Source organism: Hypomesus transpacificus, chromosome 9 (genome assembly GCF_021917145.1).
Source record: "Hypomesus transpacificus isolate Combined female chromosome 9, fHypTra1, whole genome shotgun sequence".
Lineage (NCBI taxonomy): Eukaryota > Metazoa > Chordata > Actinopteri > Osmeriformes > Osmeridae > Hypomesus > Hypomesus transpacificus.
Genome location: NC_061068.1, coordinates 11553559 through 11577690, shown reverse-complemented (window position 1 = coordinate 11577690; position 24132 = coordinate 11553559). Strand labels below are relative to the sequence as shown.

The window sequence follows — 24132 nt, the reverse complement described above, 5'->3', positions numbered from 1 at the left end:
GTATTTCTGTCTGAGTGAATCACCGAGTTAAAGAAATGATGACTGAGGGGTACTGTAGCCTACAATAACAATGGTCGGGAACATCACAATGCTCCTAATTTAAACCTCTCCATACGACCACACTACCACACCCAAGCCGTCCCACCACCATATCCTCACCCCCACCTGCCAATCACAGTCCAACCCAAGGCCACTGAGCAACATCCACATTAACACCGACCAGGGACTCCCTGACTGGTTCCTGTCCCACCCTGGACCTGCTGCCTCCACCCACACCACAACACTGCCCTGGGGGAAGATTCCTCAAGTTCACTGTTTAGACACGTTCCCTCCATCAGCCAGCACACTCATGGAAGCCGCTTTACAGTTCAAGGGAGCAATAAGTCATCTTCTGGGAGGTTGTTATCCTGCCTCCGCCCACTCGACTGCTCTCTGGGCTGTCTGAGTAAGGAGAAGACACCTTCAGCCTGGCCTTTAAAGAAGTTCTTCTCGGCACAAATTGATGATGCGTAACATGGAAAATGATTTGCAAAGTGGCTGATTGGTAAGGTGGGAGCTAATAGAGTTACTGACGCAGGTCACATCTGAGCATGTAACCAAGTCTGAGTGCAAACATTAAAACAAACATTTATTTGTGGATTCTCTGAGCTACTTTAGTCATGTAACAAGGTGCTCCTGGGCAACTGCAGGGGATCGTTCACCTCTGTAACAAAAAAACTGCTAACCCCTTTGATGATGTCTGTCCCCAAACAAACTCAGCCATTTGATCAAATTCTTATTTTTAGACACGTTGATTCTGAGGTAGCTACGTCACAACAGGCACTGTGAACACACAAAGGAGAGGAAATGAGTTTCTACTATGTGTGACTCTTACCATGGCTTTGCAATAAATAGCCTGCTTGACCTTTGGGGAATAGGAAGACTATGATGTGCTTGGTGAGTTTTCATCAAAGGTGTTTTCATGTCTGGGAGATCTCAGTTATTATCACCATCATTATCATTAAGGTTGAGAACATAATTACAGCCAGAGAGCGGAGCAATAGAAAAATGAGAAGGTTCTGGAAAATAATTGGTAGATTTTTCGTTTATGGATGATAAGTCAAAGATGGACACATCACTAGTTAATGCCAGAGACATTAAAGAGGATTATAAAGGTAAATGGGGGGTAGAGCAATGATATAGTAGGAGAGGAGGGAGGGGGAAAGAGCAAGAGATGGAGAGAAGTAAATGTTCCCAAAGAGAAGAGAGGTATCGGCTACCAAATGGCCAAATGCTGAGGAACTCCTCCATGCTTTTGTCTCTTCAAGACTGGATGACTGTAAACACATTTCTCATCAGGATCACTGACTGGAGTCCAAAAACGTTACAGTACATTTAAAAACATGCCACCCGGTTCCTGATGAAGTGCAGAAGTATACCACCACATCGCCCCCATCTACCTTTCCCTCCACTGGCTTCCCATCTCCCAGCGGATTCAATTCAAACCCTTAAGCTAACCTTCAAATGCCTTCATGAAACAGCATCCACCTACCTCGGAGGATGCCTCTCACTCCACAACCCCTCCCGCCTCTTCAAAAAACCTTTTCCTCCTTCACCCCCCAGAACAAACCTGGTTGTGATGGGGGACTGGACCTTCAGCTCTGCACCATCACTGTGGAATTATTTGCCTGAACATCTTTGCCTAAGAGCACTCTAGTCAATAGATGTTTTTGAAGCTAGCATAAAAGAAATTCTCTTTAAGATGGCTTTTCTTCTATACTTCTATTTGTATGCACTTTTAAGTACTGTTCTATGTATTAGTCTGTGTACTGGTTGTTTTCATTTACATTTTTTAAAACCTGTAGATAGCCGTGATAATAAAGAGAGTATTATGAATTAAATGTGTTATTATTAAATGTGATGGAGGAGTACTTACATTAATGTCCAGGCTACAGAGACTGAGGGAATCCACATCTCTCCTCCCCTGTTTCCTCTTCTTCTGAAAACACACACACATCCAAAACAAACACAAACATACAAACACACAAACAAACACACACAAACAGAGAGGGAGACAGAACACAATGGGTGAGTTGGCAAGATAAGGATCAATATGTGAGCAGCATAGTCCTCATTACTGAACGTGCTGTAGCTGAAAGACTGCAGTTAGCCCACCCTGACCCAAACTCTTGTCTTTTTCCAAGAAAGCACTTAACAAGAATACCTGAGGGCTTTCAAAGGTAAAACAAAAATCAAATGGTTTTACTGGAGGCAGGAAGCTTGATAAATATCTGGTTTAAATATACAGAATTCTCTGTTAGGGAGTTTGCTTGGATATTAGTGAAATATGTAAGTGCCAAAGGTTATTTGAAAAAATTACAGTAAGTAAAACACGGCAGCATCTAATGGTTTTGGCTTTTTCCCCATTCTTCTATTTACAGTCGTAGCACAGCAGTTAACCTAAATTGATACCATCCGCTGTTTTTTCCTCTCTCTGTTTTGTATCCAGTGCAAGCCTTGCTGTGTTATTGTTGCCCTGCACAACAGTTTACCTTTCCATGACAACAAGCATTTCCCATCAGTAGGAGTGACCATTGTTCAGGGAACGAGTGGAGCTTGGACAATAGACCACGTGAGAGGCTGACGTCTACTGTACATGAACACTGATATATATCTTTGAGATATCCAGTACCTTAATATACTGTGCATACATCACAGGACTTGGCTTTCGTCTCTGCTACATAGGCAAAAAACTGTGTGGGAGCCTGCGAAGCAATTGCACTAACTAATTGTGACTAACACCGAAACTATATGAATTCGATTTTTGCAATAGCTCTGTTCCAAAGAATTATCAAGGGGACAATAACATGTAGTTGACTCATTATCGAGAATGTCCCCACCTCTTTTTTCCAGGCCTGACAGAATACTCAGTGTCTGACAAATTAGTGGTACATAACAATTAAAAAAAAAAAAAAATCTTAATTGACGGATTCACCCAGGCAGTCTCGTTACAGACAGAACATGTAGCTGAACTGATTTCTATGCCAAACCAATGTGGTGTCAAACATGTTAAAAGCCTGTTAACACCTCAGGACACCCAGAGGGGTGTAATGTAGACGCCTAGTGAACAACCAGCCAGCTCTGGGGAGGGTCCTCTGCAGGTGCAGTTGCCCCAGGAACAAACCCTTCCTCTGAAGAGTGACGAATGAGAGGATGGCCCCTCAGCCCCGCCCCAAAGCACACCAGACCACTCAGGACACTGGGTTCATGAGGACAAACCAGCTGCTCATTTCATCTGGGTTCCTAGAACCCTTAAACATGATAGATGGTTCAGTAAATATATATTCATCACACGTTACAGGAAACAGCACTGTTCATACTGCACTAGCATTCTATAGGGAAGGAAATATATCATATGTACCATATGATAACAAACAAGAAATGACCTCACATCAATTATGCACATACAATCCATTTGAGCTTTCACAAATTAGTAAGCTATTTTGTGTTTTTCTGTTGACCATTTCTGTGCCATTGACTTCTACCAGTTATGTAACCAGTTCAACATTGTCTGACCTGGAGTCTAAAATGAGAGCCAGAAAGCAGGTTCATTTTCTATATTAATAAGAAGCACAACTGTAGAGGAGGATATTATCATATTGCAACACACACAATTAAAAAGTAAAATATGGCATCATAATGATCTCACTCACTCACAGTACTAACTCCCCTTGTCCATCACATGTTCCCTCCCTCACATCATCCCTCACTCCCTCACCCCTTCTCTCAGACCTTCACGCACATCGACCCCTCACACCTTCCCGCCCTCCGCCCTCACATCTTCACTCGTTCTGTCACTCACCCGCTGGTGCACGAACAGGCAGCAGCCCATCATGGAGGACCTGTGTGCTGTGGCTTTCCCCTCCAGTCCAAACTCACGTCCACCCAGACTGTCCCACTGAGGGCCACCGGCAACCCCAACTCCACACCCTTCGACACGCCACTCCTCGTATACCTCCTCTTGTGTGTGAAAGTGCGCTCGTGTGTCAGAGAGAGTGAGTGTGTGCACTTGAGAAAGCCTGTGTCTGTGTGTGATGAGTTCATGTGCAGGAAGAGAGAGAGAGAGCGAGAGAGAATGAGAGAGAGAGAGGCGAGAACCCCATGTGCGACGAGCCCTGCTTCACAACAGGATGTGAGAGAGGGGAAACAAGGCTGCAGCTAAATCTGGGTTCTGAGGCGCCCTGGTTACAAACGCTCGGCTGTTTGGGTCTCTGACACAGCGTCCAAGACAGACAGGCAGGCAGGGTCACCTCGTTACACAGAGAGCAGAGCTCCAACTAGCCCTATGAGGACCTAGGATTAGTCTCTGTGTGGTGACAATGCTGTGTCAATAAAGGGCAGCCAATCTAGGCCTCCAGATCTTTAAAAGCTGTGTTTCCATTAAAGTCCATGTTCTTTGGGCCATCCAACTCTGTCAGTGGAGCTAAAGTGTGTGTATTTACTCTAAGCTTTGAGCTCAATCTGCTGTTTGTAAGTTTAACGGACTCAAGGCAATAATGGAGGACTTTCTGGTGCTGTACCTTCACTTCTCAAACAACTGACTATCTGGCATATGTGACAAAGGGATTGAGCTTTTGCATGCGTCTTGGTGAATGACGTGTGTGATTTTTTTTTTACCAAATAGGGTGTGCTTGCTTGTGCAAACAGGAAGCCAAGACATTGCTTTGACTCAGACTTCCTGGAAGTATAAGAACTTCCTGAAGCATTTCCTGTCTGGGAGGACCAAAAATGTAAACAGAAGTCTTTAAGGAGACATAGCGCTGGGTATGTCTTACATAAAAGTGCTGTTTATCACACACCTCCTTGGGAAATGTATGTGATGTACCCTAGTGGAGAAATGTAGCCCTCGGTCACAGTACTGTACAGTATGTGCTGGTGATTATATAAACTATCCTGAGGCAACTACTGAACAGTGACTTTACTCAATCGATCATGAAACAACCCGCGCTTAATATTAACAGTAAAAATCATGTATAAAACATGAATGCAGTATAATTGTAAGAGGGAACTTCTCTGTATGATCTGTAGATACAAGATAATCTTAGTGCTCCAAAGCTTTGAGGAAACTTTACTCATCATTGAGTAAAGTCAGTCAGTAGGACAGTCAGTATGACTGTAAATAACACTAACACAGCCGGGTGGCTGGTACAAAAACAGTTGCTTGATTTACAGCCATGAGATTAACCTCGGGGGCTAACGAAGACACGTTACTCAAACAGTCAAAACCGAGGTGTCATCCTGCCTCAGATGAGAGAAGATACAGGTGGAGAGAAGGTCAGAAACGTCATCTCCCAGACAGAAAGATGAGTGGCTGTACAAACTGTACTCCCACGGGGAACACTGGAGAACATTCCTGGTAGGATCTCACTCGGGTTCCTATCTTAAGCAATCGAAGGAGAGGAAAATGCTCTGCTTCTAATTAACAAAGTTCGATGGAGTCGACGGAGAGAGGCAGAGGAATGAAGATAGAGACGAAGCTGATGTGAAGCTTGTTCCTGCTCAGTGGACCAGTGGTGAGAATGAAAAGTCAGTGTACGATATCTACACATACAGTATAGCAGGTCATTACTTTTATCATGGTTTCATTTCCCCCTGACAGAAAAACAGCCTGGGTATTTCCTTGAACAACAGGGAGGCCTTTGAAGACGAGCCAGGTAGGGAGGGAGTCCTGGTCAAGTTGTCCTGTGAGAAAGCATTACCACAGCAGGGCCAAAACCAGGGACACTCTGATTCCTCTAGAGCTGTAACTCCCAGAACTCAGAGATAGCAACACTGAGTTCCCTCTGACACCCAGAGACCACAGGAAGGAAACCCAGAGCCTGATTGGTTGAACTTGACACAGTATTTTCTAGGATTCCCCAGGTTATTACATTCTTAGCTTTAGCAAGCAGCCAAATACATGTAACCTAGTTACAGCAATCACAGAAACAGAGATTAGGCAAATCATGGACAGGTTGCAACAACTGTGTCAATATGTCTGGAAATATTTGGACAGCTCTCCAAATTCCTCTTTGCTTTCTAACTAAATTTCTGCAGGCAGGTACTTTGTTTAAGTGCACTGTAAATAAATACAAAGGCACGAAATCACTCCAGCGATTTCAACATATAAAACATATATATATATATTTCATTCTTAAAATATATATGATATACATACAGTACATTGAATGATATATAGTGTATATTAGTAGCTTTCAAAAAGAATCATATGAGAGTAACAGTTAATTCTAACAGAAAAATAGTTGAAAAGCTGTTGTTTTTGGACTATTTTTAGCAAACAATTATAATGCATGAGTCATTATCATGACTATCAGATATGGCATGGCTCTGGTTCTGTCGGTGAAAAGTCCCTTCCGCAAACCCCTTTCGCTGTCAGATCTACTGGCTAGGCAGACAGCAATGATACTGTTTCCCTTCACACTTCGGTACTGGCTCCGATAGCATCAACCCCCCACAGCCAATGTCAACCAGGGCCAGGCTACACTAAGTAACTGCAATGGGTTTAATCATGGAAAACCAAACAGAGAAGAAAAATATGATCAAACAATGAAAACGTGCATATGTGTGTGTGCGTGTGTGTGCGTGTTGCAACATTGTTTAAAGGGGTGATTGACTGTTTTTTGGGGGGTATTTCACACCGTTCCTTTAGGTCTCCGAATAGGGTATGTAACATTGGTTGGCCTGAAAATGGCCTGGGTGCTGTTCTATGCTCGCTGATGCTTCCTGTGAATTTGTTCCGGGAAAAACGCTAGGTTTTTCCTTTTAGGGTCTGCTCATGAATACATAGATCAGCTGCGCGCTGATTGGTTGGTTTGCAACGAGTGAAGCTGCGGAGCAAAGACGCAACACGGCCAACAGCACTCACTGAAACTAGAAGGTGGAGACTTGAAATAAAAACGTACAAATAAATCTATTGTGTCTACACAACACTGTTTTCAACAGATTGACTAGATAACATTTGAAATTATTACAGTAGTTGTTTACACTTCTGTAAAGTACGACAGCTTAGCAAACAAACTATCGTGATTTAACTTAGCTTCAGTTAGCTCTAGCTATCTTGCTGAAAAATATATCTGGACAAACATGCATCTTGAATTGTAGATTTACATGACAACACAGGTTATTTACTTGAATGAATTTACTCCACCCACCCCACCCGGGACGCAATCCGGTCGCATGATGTACTCCCTCAACCAGCACATACACCCCCCCCACACCCCAAGGACGCAATCAGGACACGCAATATGCACCTGACTCTATCCGAAATGGCCATTGGACTTCTCGCTTGCTCTAAATACAAAATCCCTGATTTCCGGGAGATTGTATAGCATTTGCGGGCGTCAGGGAGCCGCTATTGAAATGAAGGAGACTCCCGGAACTTCCGGGAGTCTTGGGAGGATTGCAAAAATCACAGCCCGTCGAGTGTTTGGTTCCTTGGGAAGACTCTGAAAAGTGTCAGCATTCCCTGTACAGCCTGGAACACCGCATTTACCACTGTAGTCCATTTTCAATATGCTTGAAAAAGATTGAAAAATCTTTTTTGTAATTCTGTGGAAATACACTGAGCAGCACGCAGCAAATTTGGGGGCGTGACCAAGGTACAGACCAGAACCAAAAAAGATGGAGCCACCGAATTGACGTCAGTTCGGTAGCTTTTTCAAAACCTACCGTTGTACAGCTACATTTTTTTCAGGGTTCTCAAGCCTCACGCATTGATCGTGAGACAAGCATTTCATCCCCTTCACACGCAACACCTAGCATTTCTCATGCGGAGATGGCAACGACAGCCAAGATGTCCTGCTAACATTGTTTATTAATGGTCGCACAGCGAAGTTTTTCGGCGACCTTACGTTCGTTACTAGGTAAGCAACATGACGCGAACACACATGAAAGGTCGTCTTGGGGGGGGGGGGGATCTCCGGGAATCTCACTCCAAGCTTTTGATAAAACTTGACGACCCACATTTTTTTATTGTGAGATTTGCATAGGAAAGAGGTATCAATGGACTTCGAGGTTCACTGTCCATTTTACCCACTGAGCTGTCGTTATTCAACTGTGACAAAGTTAATTTGGTTCTGCAATCAATAACCCCTTTAAAACACTGTCAGTTACTATCAATGCTTCCACTTTGTTCTACAGGAGTGCAATTTGGATGTTTGGAAACAACCAATTTGTTTTCATTTATCCAGAAAAGTCTTACAAATACTTTATCATAAGGGTGTGTATGTGGGTGTGTGTGCGTCCGGTTTGCCTGTGTGTCTTTTGAGCTAGGCCAGGTCCTAGGAGGGCAGTAGATAAATGCTGTGCAGTGGACCAGCGGGAGGTGATGGGTAGATAACCCTGACTGTCACCCTGAACGGCCCCATTGTCCTCAAACACACACGCAAGCACCCGCGCTCTCACACACACACACACACACACACACACACACACACACACACACACACACACTGCTGCTGCCAGGCAGACTGCTGCCTATCCGCAGTATTTACAGAATCTATGCAATGCTAAGTGCCAATGTTATTGGCCACTTCACTGTGTGCACAGAAGGGAAATTTCAATGTGGGCTTGCAATGTACATTACACTGTACACTAAGACGTACATTTACATTCCCATACTGAGCACACACTGAAGTGGACGATAATATTGACACTTGGGCTTGTGGACCTTCCAGAATGTTGACTGTAGTTTCATGCAGATGCTGTTACGGCCATTTGGGACGTATTCAGCACCATCCTAAGCATCGTGCAGAGACAAGACTTTAATTTAGACAAGGCCTTCTTCAGGTGATTTACATGTATTGATCTTCACTGCTGGGCCTTCCATAGTGAGAGGCTCCAGAGGAAGTCTGCCTGGCAGCACACAGGGTTGTGTGTGTCCTGGGTTAGGGTTACACACAGGGTTGTGTGTGTCCTGGGTTAGGGTTACACACAGGGTTGTGTGTGTCCTGGGTTAGGGTTACACACAGGGTTGTGTGTGTCCTGGGTTAGGGTTACACACAGGGTTGTGTGTGTCCTGGGTTAGGGTTACACACAGGGTTGTGTGTGTCCTGGGTTAGGGTTACACACAGGGTTGTGTGTGTCCTGGGTTAGGGTTACACACAGGGTTGTGTGTGTCCTGGGTTAGGGTTACACACAGGGTTCGGTCTGAGCTCATCCCTGCCTGGGAGATGCCAGGCTGCCATCGTGCCAGTGTGTGCGTGTGAGTGTGCGTGTGTGTGTGTGGGGGGGGGCATGTTTTTGTTGGCTGATCCAGCACCAGACTGTATGTCTACTGGGCCAGTATGAGCCATGACTCCAGGCTTCATAGAGTGAGCAAGGGAAGAATGGAGAGAGGGTTGGAGAGAGGGGTGGACGAAGTGATCTGCAAACTAAAATGCAGACTAAACCTCTGAAGGGTAAGGTTCAGATTCTGAAGTAAAATTACATTAATTTCAAACAACACAAATACATGCAAAATGAAAGCATGACCATCAAAAACTGTCAAGGCAAAAGGGAACATTTTCAGATAGAATCAGAATCAGATAGAAAAGACGGAGAGCTGGTTGGTGGCAGAATTACCCATGATGCTTTGAGGGAGACAAGGCAGTTAAATTCAGACCCGACCAGAAAGACCCCACTCAGACCAACTCATCCCCTCCTACTGTAGATGTTGAAGCTAGGTATGAAGTCAAACCAAATACTCTGAAGTACAAAAAATCCTTGTTTGGGCAAAACGGATCATTGGTTTTAAAGAACACTGAATCCAAGAACTAACAGTAAAACACAGACACTTCCACCTTCCATCCTGCCTCTGACACCCGCTGTGAGAAACAGCCGAGTTCCAGTCTAATAACACACTCTATTTAGCATCCCACTCCACAATGTTCCCTCTGGGCCTATTCCTGGATGAAAATGACATAATGTCCTCCAAATGTGATTTGAACATGGCCATTTAAGTGTTATTTTCTTTTCTTAGTGGAAACCAGAGATGAGGATCATCAGCGTTGTTACGTAAGAAACACAGAGGACTGAGGCAGAATGCAAGCACACACGTTCCTGGGGACAACACACACACTCACACAAACACATGCATGTACACGTGATGACATGCAGACAGCCGGTGGTAAGGAATATCACACTAAACATGTTTGGTAAGCTGACTGGTTTGAGCTTTTTGGCACTCACCCCTCGAAACATCCAGCTCTCAGGGGAGGGCAGGAAAGAGAAAGAGCTTCTCTTCTGGACCGTCGGCCTGCAGGGAGGAGAGGAAACTTGTTAAACCCTCCAGTCTAAACAAAGAAGTGCTCCTACAATGACATTGTTCTGTCAAGTCCCTCCAGGAGGACAGAAGGATGACATCACTTCCTGACTGAGACAGGGATGGACCTCTTACTGCCTCAGATACTTGAATTTCAGGATGTGGTGTACAACCCCCCCCCCCCAATCCTCCCACCTCCCCAACATAACCACTAAGGGCTTGTGGAACCGCACCTGCTACTAATGGAGTCAGTGAAACAGCAGCTGTCTGATGCAGCGAAGTTATCTACAGGGTGACTACTTTTCAGATCAAGTACCACATAGGATCAAAAAGAACAATCAAAGTGTGACCTACAAGTCGTGATCTCAAAGAAACAACAGAAAACGGACCAATCCAAAGCAGCCCTCTGTACTCTAGTGTGACAGGGAGAATGTGTTTATTTCATTTGGTTTCGTCATTTTTGTTGCAAACACAAGGTCTTCAGCACAGCTAATTCTATCAATTAGGTATACTAATATCTGAAACTGGCTTATAGGCCAAAGCACAGTTGCATATAAACCACATGTGTACAATACTTTACATCATTTAACGGGGCTTGTCTTTGAGGTGATTTTGATGCTTGCCATCTGGCCACTAGATTTTCAGCTACTTGCCCAAACTCTGGAACTACTGTCCCACATCATCATAGACACACACCCACACACAGGTTCATACTTTCCCTGTTAGGACCGACGATTAACAGCCATTCAAAATCGTGCTATCCCTAACCCCTAACCTTGACCCTTAATGTAATTATAACAATAACTCTGGCACTAACCCTAAACTCCCAGAAAATATACCTGTGTGTACAGGCCTCTTCGACACCATCTGAGAGTTTTCTCCTGTGCAGGACATGCCATAAGTCAGGAGAGGTGTCGTATCTTGCCAGAGAAGGCAAATATCGTCATTTTTCTGCAAAAGAACTGCTAAAGTTTGAAGCTGGTTTAGTTGGCATACCAAGTCAACCTTTATTTTGTTGTTACTTGTTAATAGTGTAACTGTTATTTATTGGTAAATTACTGTAGTTGTGTGTTAGGTGACTTAGGTTTACTTGTTATATATTTAAGTAGGCTACTTTAAAACTTTAATATATTGTTACATTTAAATAATTTTCCATTAAAAAAAACCTCCAAGAGCCTTTCTTTGATTACTTTTATTTAAAAAAAATCGGTTTAGGAATCTGAATCATTTTAAACGTACTGGTTCGGCATCGGAATCGTATAAATCGAAACGGTACCCAACCCTAGTAATAAAAGAGAGAGAGAGAGAGAGAGAGAGAGAGAGAGAGAGAGAGAGAGAGAGAGAGAGAGAGAGAGAGAGAGAGAGAGAGAGAGAGAGAGAGAGAGAGAGAGAGAGAGAGAGAGAGAGACTGACTTCTTTCATGTTTATGACTGTAACGAAGCCTCTCTCCTTCAAAATGCAATATTTCAATAGAAATGAAGTCGTAGTACACCTAGTTTTGTATGTTCTGTTTCCTTCCACATTATATCTGTACACTCTTTGTTCTACACACTCTACACTCTTTTGTCCTGCGGCAAGGTCTATGGGACTGGCAAACATGGACCAAACAATGTGGAGGATTTGGAAAACAGGTCTGTGCATCACAGGGACATGGCTGGTCTTCAGAAACATCCAACCCAATTCAAACATTGAGCCTTACATCTCTCCTTCTCTCGACACCTGCCCTGGTCAACTGGTCGAGGACACTCTGACACCAGTAAAGGGTTCAAAGCATCTAAAGATGTCTGCATGAGAGAAAAGAGGAGGATTTTCTGTTATTCCTCATTGTGTGCATGTCAAGTATGTTTGGTAACTATAGTAACATTCTGCAGTTTGTCCAGACCATGGAGTTTTACAAGCTGTTCTGAGTGCAGAAGGTGTTTCTCTACTTCACTGGCTGTAGCCTTGACATGGAAAAGGTTCTCCAGTACTATGTTCATGAGGGCTCCCTGCAGATTGTCCCCTGGCACATAACCAAGTTCCTCAACCCCTCCACTGGATGGAAGCCCGAAGAGCTTGAAGGGGACATTCCTATCAATGGACAAATAAGTGTTATGAACGAGTACAGAAACATGTACAGCTCTCAGTTCATGCTCCTGGCTGATGTGGACCAGCTCTCAGTACATGCTCCTGGCTGATGTGGACCAGCTCTCAGTAGGTGCTCCTGGCTGATGTGGACCAGCTCTCAGTAGGTGCTCCTGGCTGATGTGGACCAGCTCTCAGTACATGCTCCTGGCTGATGTGGACCAGCTCTCAGTAGGTGCTCCTGGCTGATGTGGACCAGCTCTCAGTAGGTGCTCCTGGCTGATGTGGACCAGCTCTCAGTAGGTGCTCCTGGCTGATGTGGACCAGCTCTCAGTAGGTGCTCCTGTCTGATGTGGACCAGCTCTCAGTAGGTGCTCCTGGCTGATGTGGACCAGCTCTCAGTCCCATACCAGCATTTGTCACTGCAGCAGCTCGTGAGTCACCTGCAGGAGCAGCATCCAGGGGCCTCTGTGTTCCAGGTAGAGGCCGAGGTATTATTTGAGCCACCAGTTTTGAAACACGATAAGGGGCCTTTCAGTGGACAGTGGAATGACCTCCTGGAACATGTCTACAGAGAACCTGTCCAGGACAGCAGTTTCAGGAGCCACAAGATGGTGGTCAATCCCAGACCTGTGCTCCAGGTGGCCATGTTTGAAGTTCTACAGAAATACGGTGAGACTGTCAAGGTTTCAGGCAGAAGTATATAAGATCTTTCAGGTCAAAGAAGCTCAAAATGAGGGACTGACCAATAATCAGTTGATACTTGACCAAAAACTTTGGGATTTGGGGGATTATATTGTGCCAACTGTTAAGAAGGTCTTAAAGAACATAGGGAAACAAGGTTAATTACTACAGTAGTTTGATAATGATGTGTGGGTTTAGTTCATTGTGGGTGAGTTACTGTGGATGACCCGTGCGTGAATCCTGAACAAAAAAATGTGTATATGGTTAGAGTTTTTAAAGTCAACTGTAAAGCTTTGCTTATCATTCACTCTGAGAATATTATTTTAAATATAGTTAAGTAAGTAATAAGTTTGAATTGTATAGTTGGTATTTATTTAAGCTACTGCACATGCATGTCTTATTTCAAACTCCAAATTTGTAACATTAAATAAATAAGAAACACTTGGGGCAGATTACGAAAATGACCCTCGCCACACCTCCACCCCCGGCCTTTCAGTGGAGGCTGCATCTCAATAGTTGCATGAAACGACCTTATCAAACTACCTGATCAGGCCAGGTACCAAACCTGACACTAAACCTTTCCAACTGAGCATGTGCACTCTCGTGCTTTGCTGAGGGATGTCAGGATGTCCACAACACTCACAATACACAACACATGACTATTACACAAAATCTTTCTGCCAAAGAAAACCTATATCCAGGTCAATTTAATGTGTTGACTTCCTTAAATGGGGTTACATCATTGGGTCCAATAATTGACATTGACATAATCCCCCATGTTCATGTGAACTTCCCTCATCTCCTAGCTTCATACTATTACCTGCGGCTAATGGGCCAGGTGATTAGAGTCAACTGATGTCAAAGTGGACCCCTGGCATGGTGACTCTTCAAAGCCTTGTAAAAAATGAGGATTCCACCAATGCACTTAAACCCACGGTGAGTCACAGACCATTTAGGCAGACAGGATGACAGAGACTTCAAATGGCTGGTTTGGGGGGCTCACAGTAGAGTGAAATCAGCTAGGGAGGGGGAGGGAGGGAGATGAGTGTGTCAGAGCGTGCTCAACCCACGTAGCAGTCACAGTTGCTCATGATAGAAAACAACTGAGTTAACCATTAAACCAGCTGAGCTTTCTGGAGAGGCCCACCCCATCCTCTAGGCCAGAATCCTATGGTCTTGAGCCTTTCATGGCTTAGTCTGGCAGGCTCTAGTGGAGACCATTTGAGAACCTGTTGAACAGCCAGATGCCTTGGCTCCTGTGGGGGACAGCGATTGGTCTATGTGTTCAGGATAGGACTTTGCTAAACAAGGACGCAGAGCAAAGAATGTCCCGTGTCTGAAACGACCCAGTATCCTCGGCATTCCAACATTCCAGAGATCCTCTCACCAGGCTGCTCCTGATACCAAGCAGGCAGATGCTCCAGCACGTCTGTGTGGATGTATGTGTGTCTTGTCTTCTGAGATTGACCTCCTTACTGCTGGAAACATCCTCCGCAGAATGAAGGTGCAAACACACACACGTGCAAACACAGCACTGCACACACAGCACGGCACAAGGGATACACCACTTAGTGTTTGGCATTAGAGCTTACTTTTATCTTCAGCAAGAGGTAAAAGTGTATCTTATTTGTCTGTTTCCTTCTTGTGTTTGATCCCGTTGAGCCTCTCCACAGGAGGATTAGAGCCCTGGCATTCTTCAGATGGTTTGTGTTGGGTAGCTGATGGACTCCTCCCTCCCTTCCCTATCCTGCTGCCTCTCAGCACTGGTGGCCTCATTGCACAATCTTTAGCCAGCACACACACAAACACACACCCACACTATATACTATATATAATACATGTAGATACACACACATGTAGTATCCTGTACACTTACATTCGCACTCTCACTCATGTTTTTGTTTATGTGTGTGTGTGTGTGTTTGTGTGTGATGTAATATGTGTGTTCGTCTTGACCCTTGCCTTATCATGCTCAGGGTCTTTCCCACAGCCCCAGGGGTCAGTGCCTGGTAGTGGCCAGAGATAAGGTCAAGCTGGGCAAAGACGCTGTGGTGCACATATTGATAACTCGCATCCTCTCAGATAACCAGCCTGGAAATGGACCCTCAACCCACACCTCTCCGACATCCTCAAATCCCTTCCAGCGACCCCATGCTGAGCAACGGCTGTCTAAAAATACAGAGTCCGAGATTTCATCTCCGTGCTGTGTGCCTTGACACCATAGCGACTGACCGCCAAGGCCTGTGTTGGTCGGTGGTTGCTGTGGAAACAGACATGACTGGCTGATCAAGAGAGCCCATCATCTGATGGCCCGGTCCTACAGCACACAATGATGCTGAATAAAGCATGGTTTTAGGTTTATCTCAGAGAAAAAATCATGGCTATTTTAAGAGTTCAAATAAATGTGAAGGTACTTGATTCATGTAGGCTGGAGGATGTAATATGAGCCGTCATTATTGCAGTAAAAAAAAAAAACTGATGGACAGGGTCCCCAAAGACCCCAGCAGGAAATGACCATATAAGGATTCAGATTTAATGACTTTAATCAACAGGGCTACTATGTGAGTCATCATCGGGAAAGCTCTGCTTTTATGACCACTTTCACGGTCTCTCGCTCTTTATCTCTCTCGCTCCACGTCTCCCCATGTTTCTCTATTTATACCGGCTAATCTACCAGCTGACTAAATGATACATAATAATTTTACTACTTCAATACTTCAAGAAATTAAGATGAATCAAGTCATGATCAACAAAACACCACCCAGCACTTGCCATAGGAGGTTTTTGGAGAGTCGGGTTCCAGTAGACAAAAGAATGCTACAATAGCAGCTTGCAGTCTGTCTAAACTCTTCCTGACAATGAACTCTAGCCCCACCCAGTGGCCAAAAGCTGTAAGTATACTTTGAGCGTGGCCCATGTGTTCATGGGAGAAGGGATTGGTGTGTATCTATCTATGTATAATTATAAGATTAAAGCACTCCTCTGCTGATTGCTAGTCTCGGCCCCCCAGGTCTATAAATAGCAAACACCATCACATGAAATGGCAGCTTGACAGCACTCAGTCTTGGCATGAATGTTGGTTTTCATTTGAACCATGCTGCAAATTAACTACGGTAAACGTCCATTATGTAGACCAAGACAATATTCCACCAAAGATATGCTTTTAACCAAAGCAATCAAAGAGAGCTATATTTTCTCTATTTTATTTTTGTAACCGTGTGAGCGAAGAGAAAAACACATTTTGTCAAGGTAGATAATTGGAGAAGAGAAAGAGAGACAGACAATTCACTCTACCTGCAACAGGAAAACCAGCCCCCCTTCCCCCTCCCCACACACACACTCCTGACACACATACACACACACACACACCTCCCCTCTACTAACACACACGCATACACACACCTCCCCTCTACTAACACACACACATACACACACCTCCCCTCTACTAACACACACACACACACACACCTCCCCTCTACTAACACACACACACACCCCTCCCCTCTACTAACACACACACCCACCCCCCTCCCCTCTACTGACATACCCCCCCATCTGCCCCTCCTATCCGTACAGCTGCATCCTCTCTGATGGCTGACCTCATCCCCTTGCCAGGCCGTTACCACGGTAACTCACCTATCCAGGTACAACTATACAGTACCTCTCCATGTCTCACCACACCCTCAGTCACCATCCAAAACGTTACACACTCATGGCTAACATTCAACTGAAACATAGTTATTAGTATTGTACTAAAACATATTAAACATCGATGGTATATACAGCATACAGCAGCAGATAACAGCTCAGTGGAATCAAAGAACAGACAGGAGCACTCTACTGTATATATCACTGGAACAGCGAAGGGATTATGAGGAGAGAAACATGAAGAAAGAAAACAAACCTCTTTTTGTCTTCCTCTGGAGACTGTCACAGAGCCAGACCAGGGAAGTAGGATTGGTATCTGTCTCCCTCTACTGTGCCCCGTGTTTGGCTGTGTACGTACGTGTGCACGCACACACACACACACAGAGACAAAGGTGAAAGAGTTCTGTTTGCTCTCATGCACCTGAACTGTGTATTATGTGGAGCTGCCCTCCCCTCCCAGCATCAGTCGGCGCATCCCAGCTCCCGGTCAGATCCTCGGTTCTCATGTTCCTGTCTTAGAACGTCTCTCTTCACACCGCAGAGGATGACATGAGTAGCTGGGGGGGGGGGGGGGGGGGGGGGGGGGGGGGGGGGGGGTGGTGTTCTCCTTTGGGGATATCCAGTATCAGAGACTGGACTGGGGGTGGGGTGGACAGGTCAAACAGTCATATTTATTTCATGGATCCAGGATCAATGTATCGTCTGCTCTCCACTACAAACCATCCGCCCCAGCCCTAACCCAAACAGCTCTAACCCCAGGCCCAGCCCTAACCCAAACAGCTCTAACCCCAGGCCCAGCCCTAACCCAAACAGCTCTAACCCCAGGCCCAGCCCTAACCCAAACAGCTCTAACCCCAGGCCCAGCCCTAACCCAAACAGCTCTAACCCCAGGCCCAGCCCTAACCCAAACAGCTCTAACCCCAGGCCCAGCCCTAACCCAAACAGCTCTAACCCCAGGCCCAGCCCTAACCCAAACAGCTCTAACCCCAGGCCCAGCCCTAACCCAAACAGCTCTAACCCCAGGCCCAGCCCTAACCCAAACAGCTCTAACCCCAGGCCCAGCCCTAACCCAAACAGCTCTAACCCCAGGCCCAGCCCTAACCCAAACAGCTCTAACCCCAGGCCCAGCCCTAACCCAAACAGCTCTAACCCCAGGCCCAGCCCTAACCCAAACAGCTCTAACCCCAGGCCCAGCCCTAACCCAAACAGCTCTAACCCCAGGCCCAGCCCTAACCCAAACAGCTCTAACCCCAGGCCCAGCCCTAACCCAAACAGCTCTAACCCCAGGCCCAGCCCTAACCCAAACAGCTCTAACCCCAGGCCCAGCCCTAACCCAAACAGCTCTAACCCCAGGCCCAGCCCTAACCCAAACAGCTCTAACCCCAGGCCCAGCCCTAACCCAAACAGCTCTAACCCCAGGCCCAGCCCTAACCCAAACAGCTCTAACCCCAGGCCCAGCCCTAACCCAAACAGCTCTAACCCCAGGCCCAGCCCTAACCCAAACAGCTCTAACCCCAGGCCCAGCCCTAACCCAAACAGCTCTAACCCCAGGCCCAGCCCTAACCCAAACAGCTCTAACCCCAGGCCCAGCCCTAACCCAAACAGCTCTAACCCCAGGCCCAGCCCTAACCCAAACAGCTCTAACCCCAGGCCCAGCCCTAACCCAAACAGCTCTAACCCCAGGCCCAGCCCTAACCCAAACAGCTCTAACCCCAGGCCCAGCCCTAACCCAAACAGCTCTAACCCCAGGCCCAGCCCTAACCCAAACAGCTCTAACCCCAGGCCCAGCCCTAACCCAAACAGCTCTAACCCCAGGCCCAGCCCTAACCCAAACAGCTCTAACCCCAGGCCCAGCCCTAACCCAAACAGCTCTAACCCCAGGCCCAGCCCTAACCCAAACAGCTCTAACCCCAGGCCCAGCCCTAACCCAAACAGCTCTAACCCCAGGCCCAGCCCTAACCCAAACAGCTCTAACCCCAGGCCCAGCCCTAACCCAAACAGCTCTAACCCCAGGCCCAGCCCTAACCCAAACAGCTCTAACCCCAGGCCCAGCCCTAACCCAAACAGCTCTAACCCCAGGCCCAGCCCTAACCCAAACAGCTCTAACCCCAGGCCCAGCCCTAACCCAAACAGCTCTAACCCCAGGCCCAGCCCTAACCCAAACAGCTCTAACCCCAGGCCCAGCCCTAACCCAAACAGCTCTAACCCCAGGCCCAGCCCTAACCCAAACAGCTCTAACCCCAGGCCCAGCCCTAACCCAAACAGCTCTAACCCCAGGCCCAGCCCTAACCCAAACAGCTCTAACCCCAGGCCCAGCCCTAACCCAAACAGCTCTAACCCCAGGCCCAGCCCTAACCCAAACAGCTCTAACCCCAGGCCCAGCCCTAACCCAAACAGCTCTAACCCCAGGCCCAGCCCTAACCCAAACAGCTCTAACCCCAGGCCCAGCCCTAACCCAAACAGCTCTAACCCCAGGCCCAGCCCTAACCCAAACAGCTCTAACCCCAGGCCCAGCCCTAACCCAAACAGCTCTAACCCCAGGCCCAGCCCTAACCCAAACAGCTCTAACCCCAGGCCCAGCCCTAACAGCTTTAGCCAATCCCAAGGCCCAGCCCCAGGCCAATAGTTTACATGCTGGACAGAGAATGGCAGAAGTGCTATGAATGTTGTTTTTCAAGACGTGCTGAATTATTGAAAGGTTGTTTGTGACTTCAATGTTTTGCGTGTGTGTGTGCGGGTGTGTGTGTGTGTGTGTGTGTGTGTTAGTGTGTGTGTGGGGGTGTGTGTGTGCAGTATATCATGTGTATGCTCATGTCTGCATGTTTGCATGTCTTTCAGTGTGCTCTTTGTGTTTAAGGGATTAAAGGGAGTGGTCTCACAACACAACACAACATGAGAGCCATCTGGGTGTTCAATTCCCACACGAGAACATGATGTAGAGAGCGCCTGTGTGTTTAGTGCGAGTTTTAGACCCATAAGACTATGTGTATGTGTGTCTAATGGTGTGTGTGTGTTTGTGTGTGTGTGAGTAATGAGTAATGAGTCTGTTAGCCTCCCAGCCCAGGGATCTCTGCCCTTAGCTCTGCTCTAACTCTTTCCAACAACACACATCTTCCGTTTCCCCACAGAGGGAAACAGCATGACTTCCATGTAACTACTGCCACAGAGTACCACACACACACACACACACACACACTGCCGTTTGAACCCATTAACACCCATGTATTCTTCAGTTCTCCATCAGTTCTCACTGATGTGACATACATGGCTGGACGGCTGATGTAGACTCAACAAAGCCCTTGAGTTAGCCCATCCAGCTGGGTTAGAGCAGAGATCCCCCCTGGGGAGGGGAAAAGGCTGGTCCATCTTTACAACAGAACCCATGAGTCACTGTCTGGAGAAAGAGCTCACAGTAGAGATGGTGTCTCTAACACGGCTACTGCTCTGAAGTGACTGTGGCCTCAAACCCAAACTTTTGTATGTACTCTGCAAGCTATAAGTAGACTACACTTTAATCAGTAAAATGCACCTCAGGCCTAAGTTATCTTGAGTGTGCCAGACTTATCAGACGCTGATAACAGTCCAGGTGAGGTCACCTCATAAATTCTTGAACAAATATTTACATCATTTGACTCCCTAAATGTTACTTACTAAAATTAGATCCGTCTGGGTTCGAGATGTGGGGGGACAATGTTGTGTGTAGATGGCAACTGCATAGATACATAAACAAATTCACACACACATGCACGCACGCACACACACACACACACACACACTTGCATACAATGCTGGTGAGCTATACCAGTAAAACATTTCTTATCTCTCATTGTGATAAGAATTCTCATCTCCACTCCTCCACCTGCCTTCTGCGGGTCAAGGAACCCTTTCTCATGTATATTTACCCCTCGTGTCAACCTGCTGTTAGCGCTGGGCTGACCAGGGCTTCCCATCGTCCCTCCCAGGCAGTGAGGTCGATACCCCTGCCCACCTCCCTCACCTCCCTCCCAGCCCTGCCAATCACCAACCACCCCGCTCCTACCCTCCTTCACCTCCCTCCCAGCCCTGCCAATCACCAACCACCCTGCTCCTACCCTTCCTCACCTACCACCCAGCCCTGCCAATCACCAACCACCCCGCTCCTACCCTCCCTCACCTACCACCCAGCCCTGCCAATCACCAACCACCCCGCTCCTACCCTCCCTCACCTACCACCCAGCCCTGCCAATCACCAACCACCCCGCTCCTACCCTCCCTCACCTCCCAACCAGCCCTGCCAATCACCAACCACCCCGCTCCTACCCTCCCTCCTCTCTCCCAGGCTATAACTGGTAAACAGGAGGAAAACTGATGTTCCAATGCTGAGGAGTTGCCAGTGGCTTGTTCGGTGGTGGTAGCGGTGGGAGGGGGTGAGGTTTTAACTAAGAGTGCTGATATAATCTGTTCTGCAGTTCTCTCTCTCTCTCTCTCTCTCTCTCTCTCTCTCTATCTCTATCTCTCTCTCCCCTCTCTCTCTCTCTATCTCTCTCTCTCTCTATCTCTCTCTATCATGTTGAGATTCAGGGAGGATAAAGCCCGTCCTGCCTCCGAGCCTGGGGGGCAGAGCCAAGCGTTATCCTCCCATTATGTTTGCTTATCTGCTTGGCCAGAGCCTGTCGCTCACTGTCGAGAAGTCATGGATGAAGACTGGGATCAGTGTGAATGAGCACCAGGCCTTCCTTCAGCCAGATCCGTTCAAACAGAAACCCTGTGTTTAGGCAGAAGGCTCCTCTGGCTGGAGGCCAGAAGAGCACTGTAGGGGCTGAATCCTCTCCATGTTGCCGTGGCGATGCACGGCTCGAACCAAGGGCAGACACATCTGGGTGCAACATGGCCACTGTACTTGCGCTGGGGCAGGGACAGACACATGTAGACCCCGCCCTCCTACTTTCATCTGGCAGGAAGAGTCTGACCAGACCAGACCTGACCACAGTGCTCATCACCAGAGACACCACATACTTCTCCAGATACTTTCCTATGGGAACCAGCACAGCTATCTTCCTCAGTCACTCCCCACACAAACAGACAGTCACAGAGTATGTAGTGTGAACCTTGTGCTAGGTTCAAGATTAAACTATTGTCGTGCAATCCAATTGTGTTTTAATATTAATTTAAGTTAAAAAGAAAATGCTCTTTTTCTGTACAGCCTGGGTCATAGCGTTCGTCTACAGTACAATGGACTTTTAGTTTCTGTGGAAGAAAATAAAAGGGACATTTTACTCTCACTTCACTTTAAAGCTGTACAGTAAAAAAAATACCCCAGGCTTTCTGGTTGACTTACTTTCGATTCAGCCAACATTTTGTAACTTTCAATAGGGAATAAACATTTCAGTGTATGGCTGAAGAGAATGTCCCATGAATGAAAAGCCAAAATACGAATAAGGAACAACTAAAGAGATAAGGAGTTTCCCACAACACTCAGCAGGTGGCCACTCAGTTCCAGGAGGGCAGGCACCCTGCACAGGTTCACCCTCCACCAAGGAGGGCTCCCTACTTATCTCTGAGTCACAGCACTCTGATAAGCACCCCACAATCTCCCCTGCCTGCCATTACCTCACAGAGAGAGAAAACAGTTGAATTACCGAGGGAGAGAGAGAGAGAGGGGGGGGGGGGGGGGGGGGAGCAACTCCACCCGAGTCTGCCCCCCCCCCCCCCCCCCCCCCCCCCCCCCCCCCCCCCAAACCTGACCTGCAGGCTCTGGAATACCAGACTAATCCTGGTATGCAGCACCAAGGCTGAGACTTTGTGTAGACACACAGACAGACACACAGACACACAGACAGATAGACACACAGACAGACAGACACAGACGACCCTGGGGCCTTCCAGGTACAGCACCTGCTGATTAGACAAGACATGTCTTCTTAAGATCAAGTCCCAACCAATGCTGACGTTAAAATACTTATTCAATTGCAGTAGAAATCTTTTGAAAAGATAAACGACTCGTATAACGACATGAACATGTACACTGAACACGACTTATGAATGCAGAGTGGACTCAAATACATGTACCAGCGGAATCTCGCATCCAGTAATTCCCCGATCAACAGAAGTGCACGAGTGGGGTTATTCACTTCCTTTCTTCTTCAGGTCTGTCACATGGCCCCGTCATCCACAGATTGGGAAGAGAGAGAATGGAACAGAAACTCTCCCCCCATCCCCGTATTCCCCTCGTGTCAACAAGGCACAAAGAAGAACAATTCCACACCTTGATGTAGTGTTTGTTCTGTCAGAGGGATGTAAGCAAGGCACAAAGACCTGACGAACGACTGGCAGACGGCCAGCATCTGAGGTCAACTAACAAGTCAGGCCATGCTAGAAGATACATCATATGATTCAAAGTTGACTTGGGAAACTTGAGTCATGGAGGACAGAGAGGATCCTAAAGTTTGTCGTTTTAACCATTAAGACTATATATATTATAGAGAGAGAGATATATAGGTGATATCGTTCATAAGTAAAATCATTCTCTGCATGATGTTTTGTCACGCTTTGGCGTGATACCGGGTTGCACAGATTCAGTGAATGTCAGATGATCAGAAAAAACACTGGTTTGATAACTTATAAACAAATGCAGCATTGTGGTCACTAATGCGCAGTTCGAGTTCTACAATTCTACAATTCAATAGAATATGTTACAAGCGAGTTAGTGACATGTATATGGATTTATATGACACAATGGAGTTATAGAAAGGTTACAGAGAGCAAATTGTATTAGCCTACCTTACCCTGAAACTTTATTGGTTCCATCACCTGTTTGCATGTGATTAGATCTTCAAATACACTGTAGTCCGAAAAAGAAAAAACGACTGATAGAAAGAGAAACAAAGGGAAGCTTGTCGACACAAACTTTTGCTTAAACTCCGATCAGTGAATAGTTTATTACTTTGTCAATATACGAAGTCGATGTTTACATCTATTCAGAGTCGACCTTGAAGTTGAGCTGTCGCTGCTGAGCCATGAGCTTGTTATCTTTCTGCCTGATGTTGTTTCATGCATTGACGCTTCAACGCACAGAGACTATAGACTCCTGTGGGTTGCATCGGCGAAGTCCCGCCCATCAAGTGTATGACTGAGGTTTTTACAATGAGATAATGTAAATGGACATTACTCAGCTAGATTCAGAGGAAGCTTAAACAACGGCGATGTCTACTTTCTACAGCTTAGTTTTCAAACCAAAAAATCTCAAAGAAAATGATAAATGCACTGATTACCCAATTGCAAATATAACTTCATTTATATAGAAAATAACAGTAATGAAATATACTAGGACAAATACTTCAATTCAATAATGTTTTGGGAAGAAATGTAGCATAGATGAACATTGTTAACCGGCTTAAAATCATGATACTTTAATGTTTATAATCATACACCTTTGTTGCCACCTAAAGGATGCATTTTGACACTGCAACAGCAACATC

The 24132-nt window shown here is 46.4% G+C and overlaps 1 protein-coding gene across 4 annotated transcripts in view; it reads right to left on the bottom strand.

The window, feature by feature from the left end:
• arhgef3 (Rho guanine nucleotide exchange factor (GEF) 3) overlaps positions 1–24068 on the bottom strand; it is a 46876-nt gene extending 22808 nt beyond the window's left edge. Inside the window, exons 1-3 of one of the 4 annotated variants that reach the window (XM_047026094.1) lie at positions 23440–24068; positions 10207–10273; positions 1916–1978 (exon numbers count right to left, since the gene is read on the bottom strand). In XM_047026094.1, coding sequence (XP_046882050.1) covers positions 1916–1978; positions 10207–10273; positions 23440–23474 — 165 coding nt within the window. In that variant the 5' untranslated portion in view covers positions 23475–24068. Of the gene's footprint in view, positions 1–1915; positions 1979–3841; positions 4108–10206; positions 10274–23439 lie in introns of those variants that run through there. The other 3 variants (XM_047026095.1, XM_047026098.1, XM_047026097.1) reach the window with 3 other exon arrangements.
• Between the last annotated feature and the right edge of the window lie 64 nt (positions 24069–24132).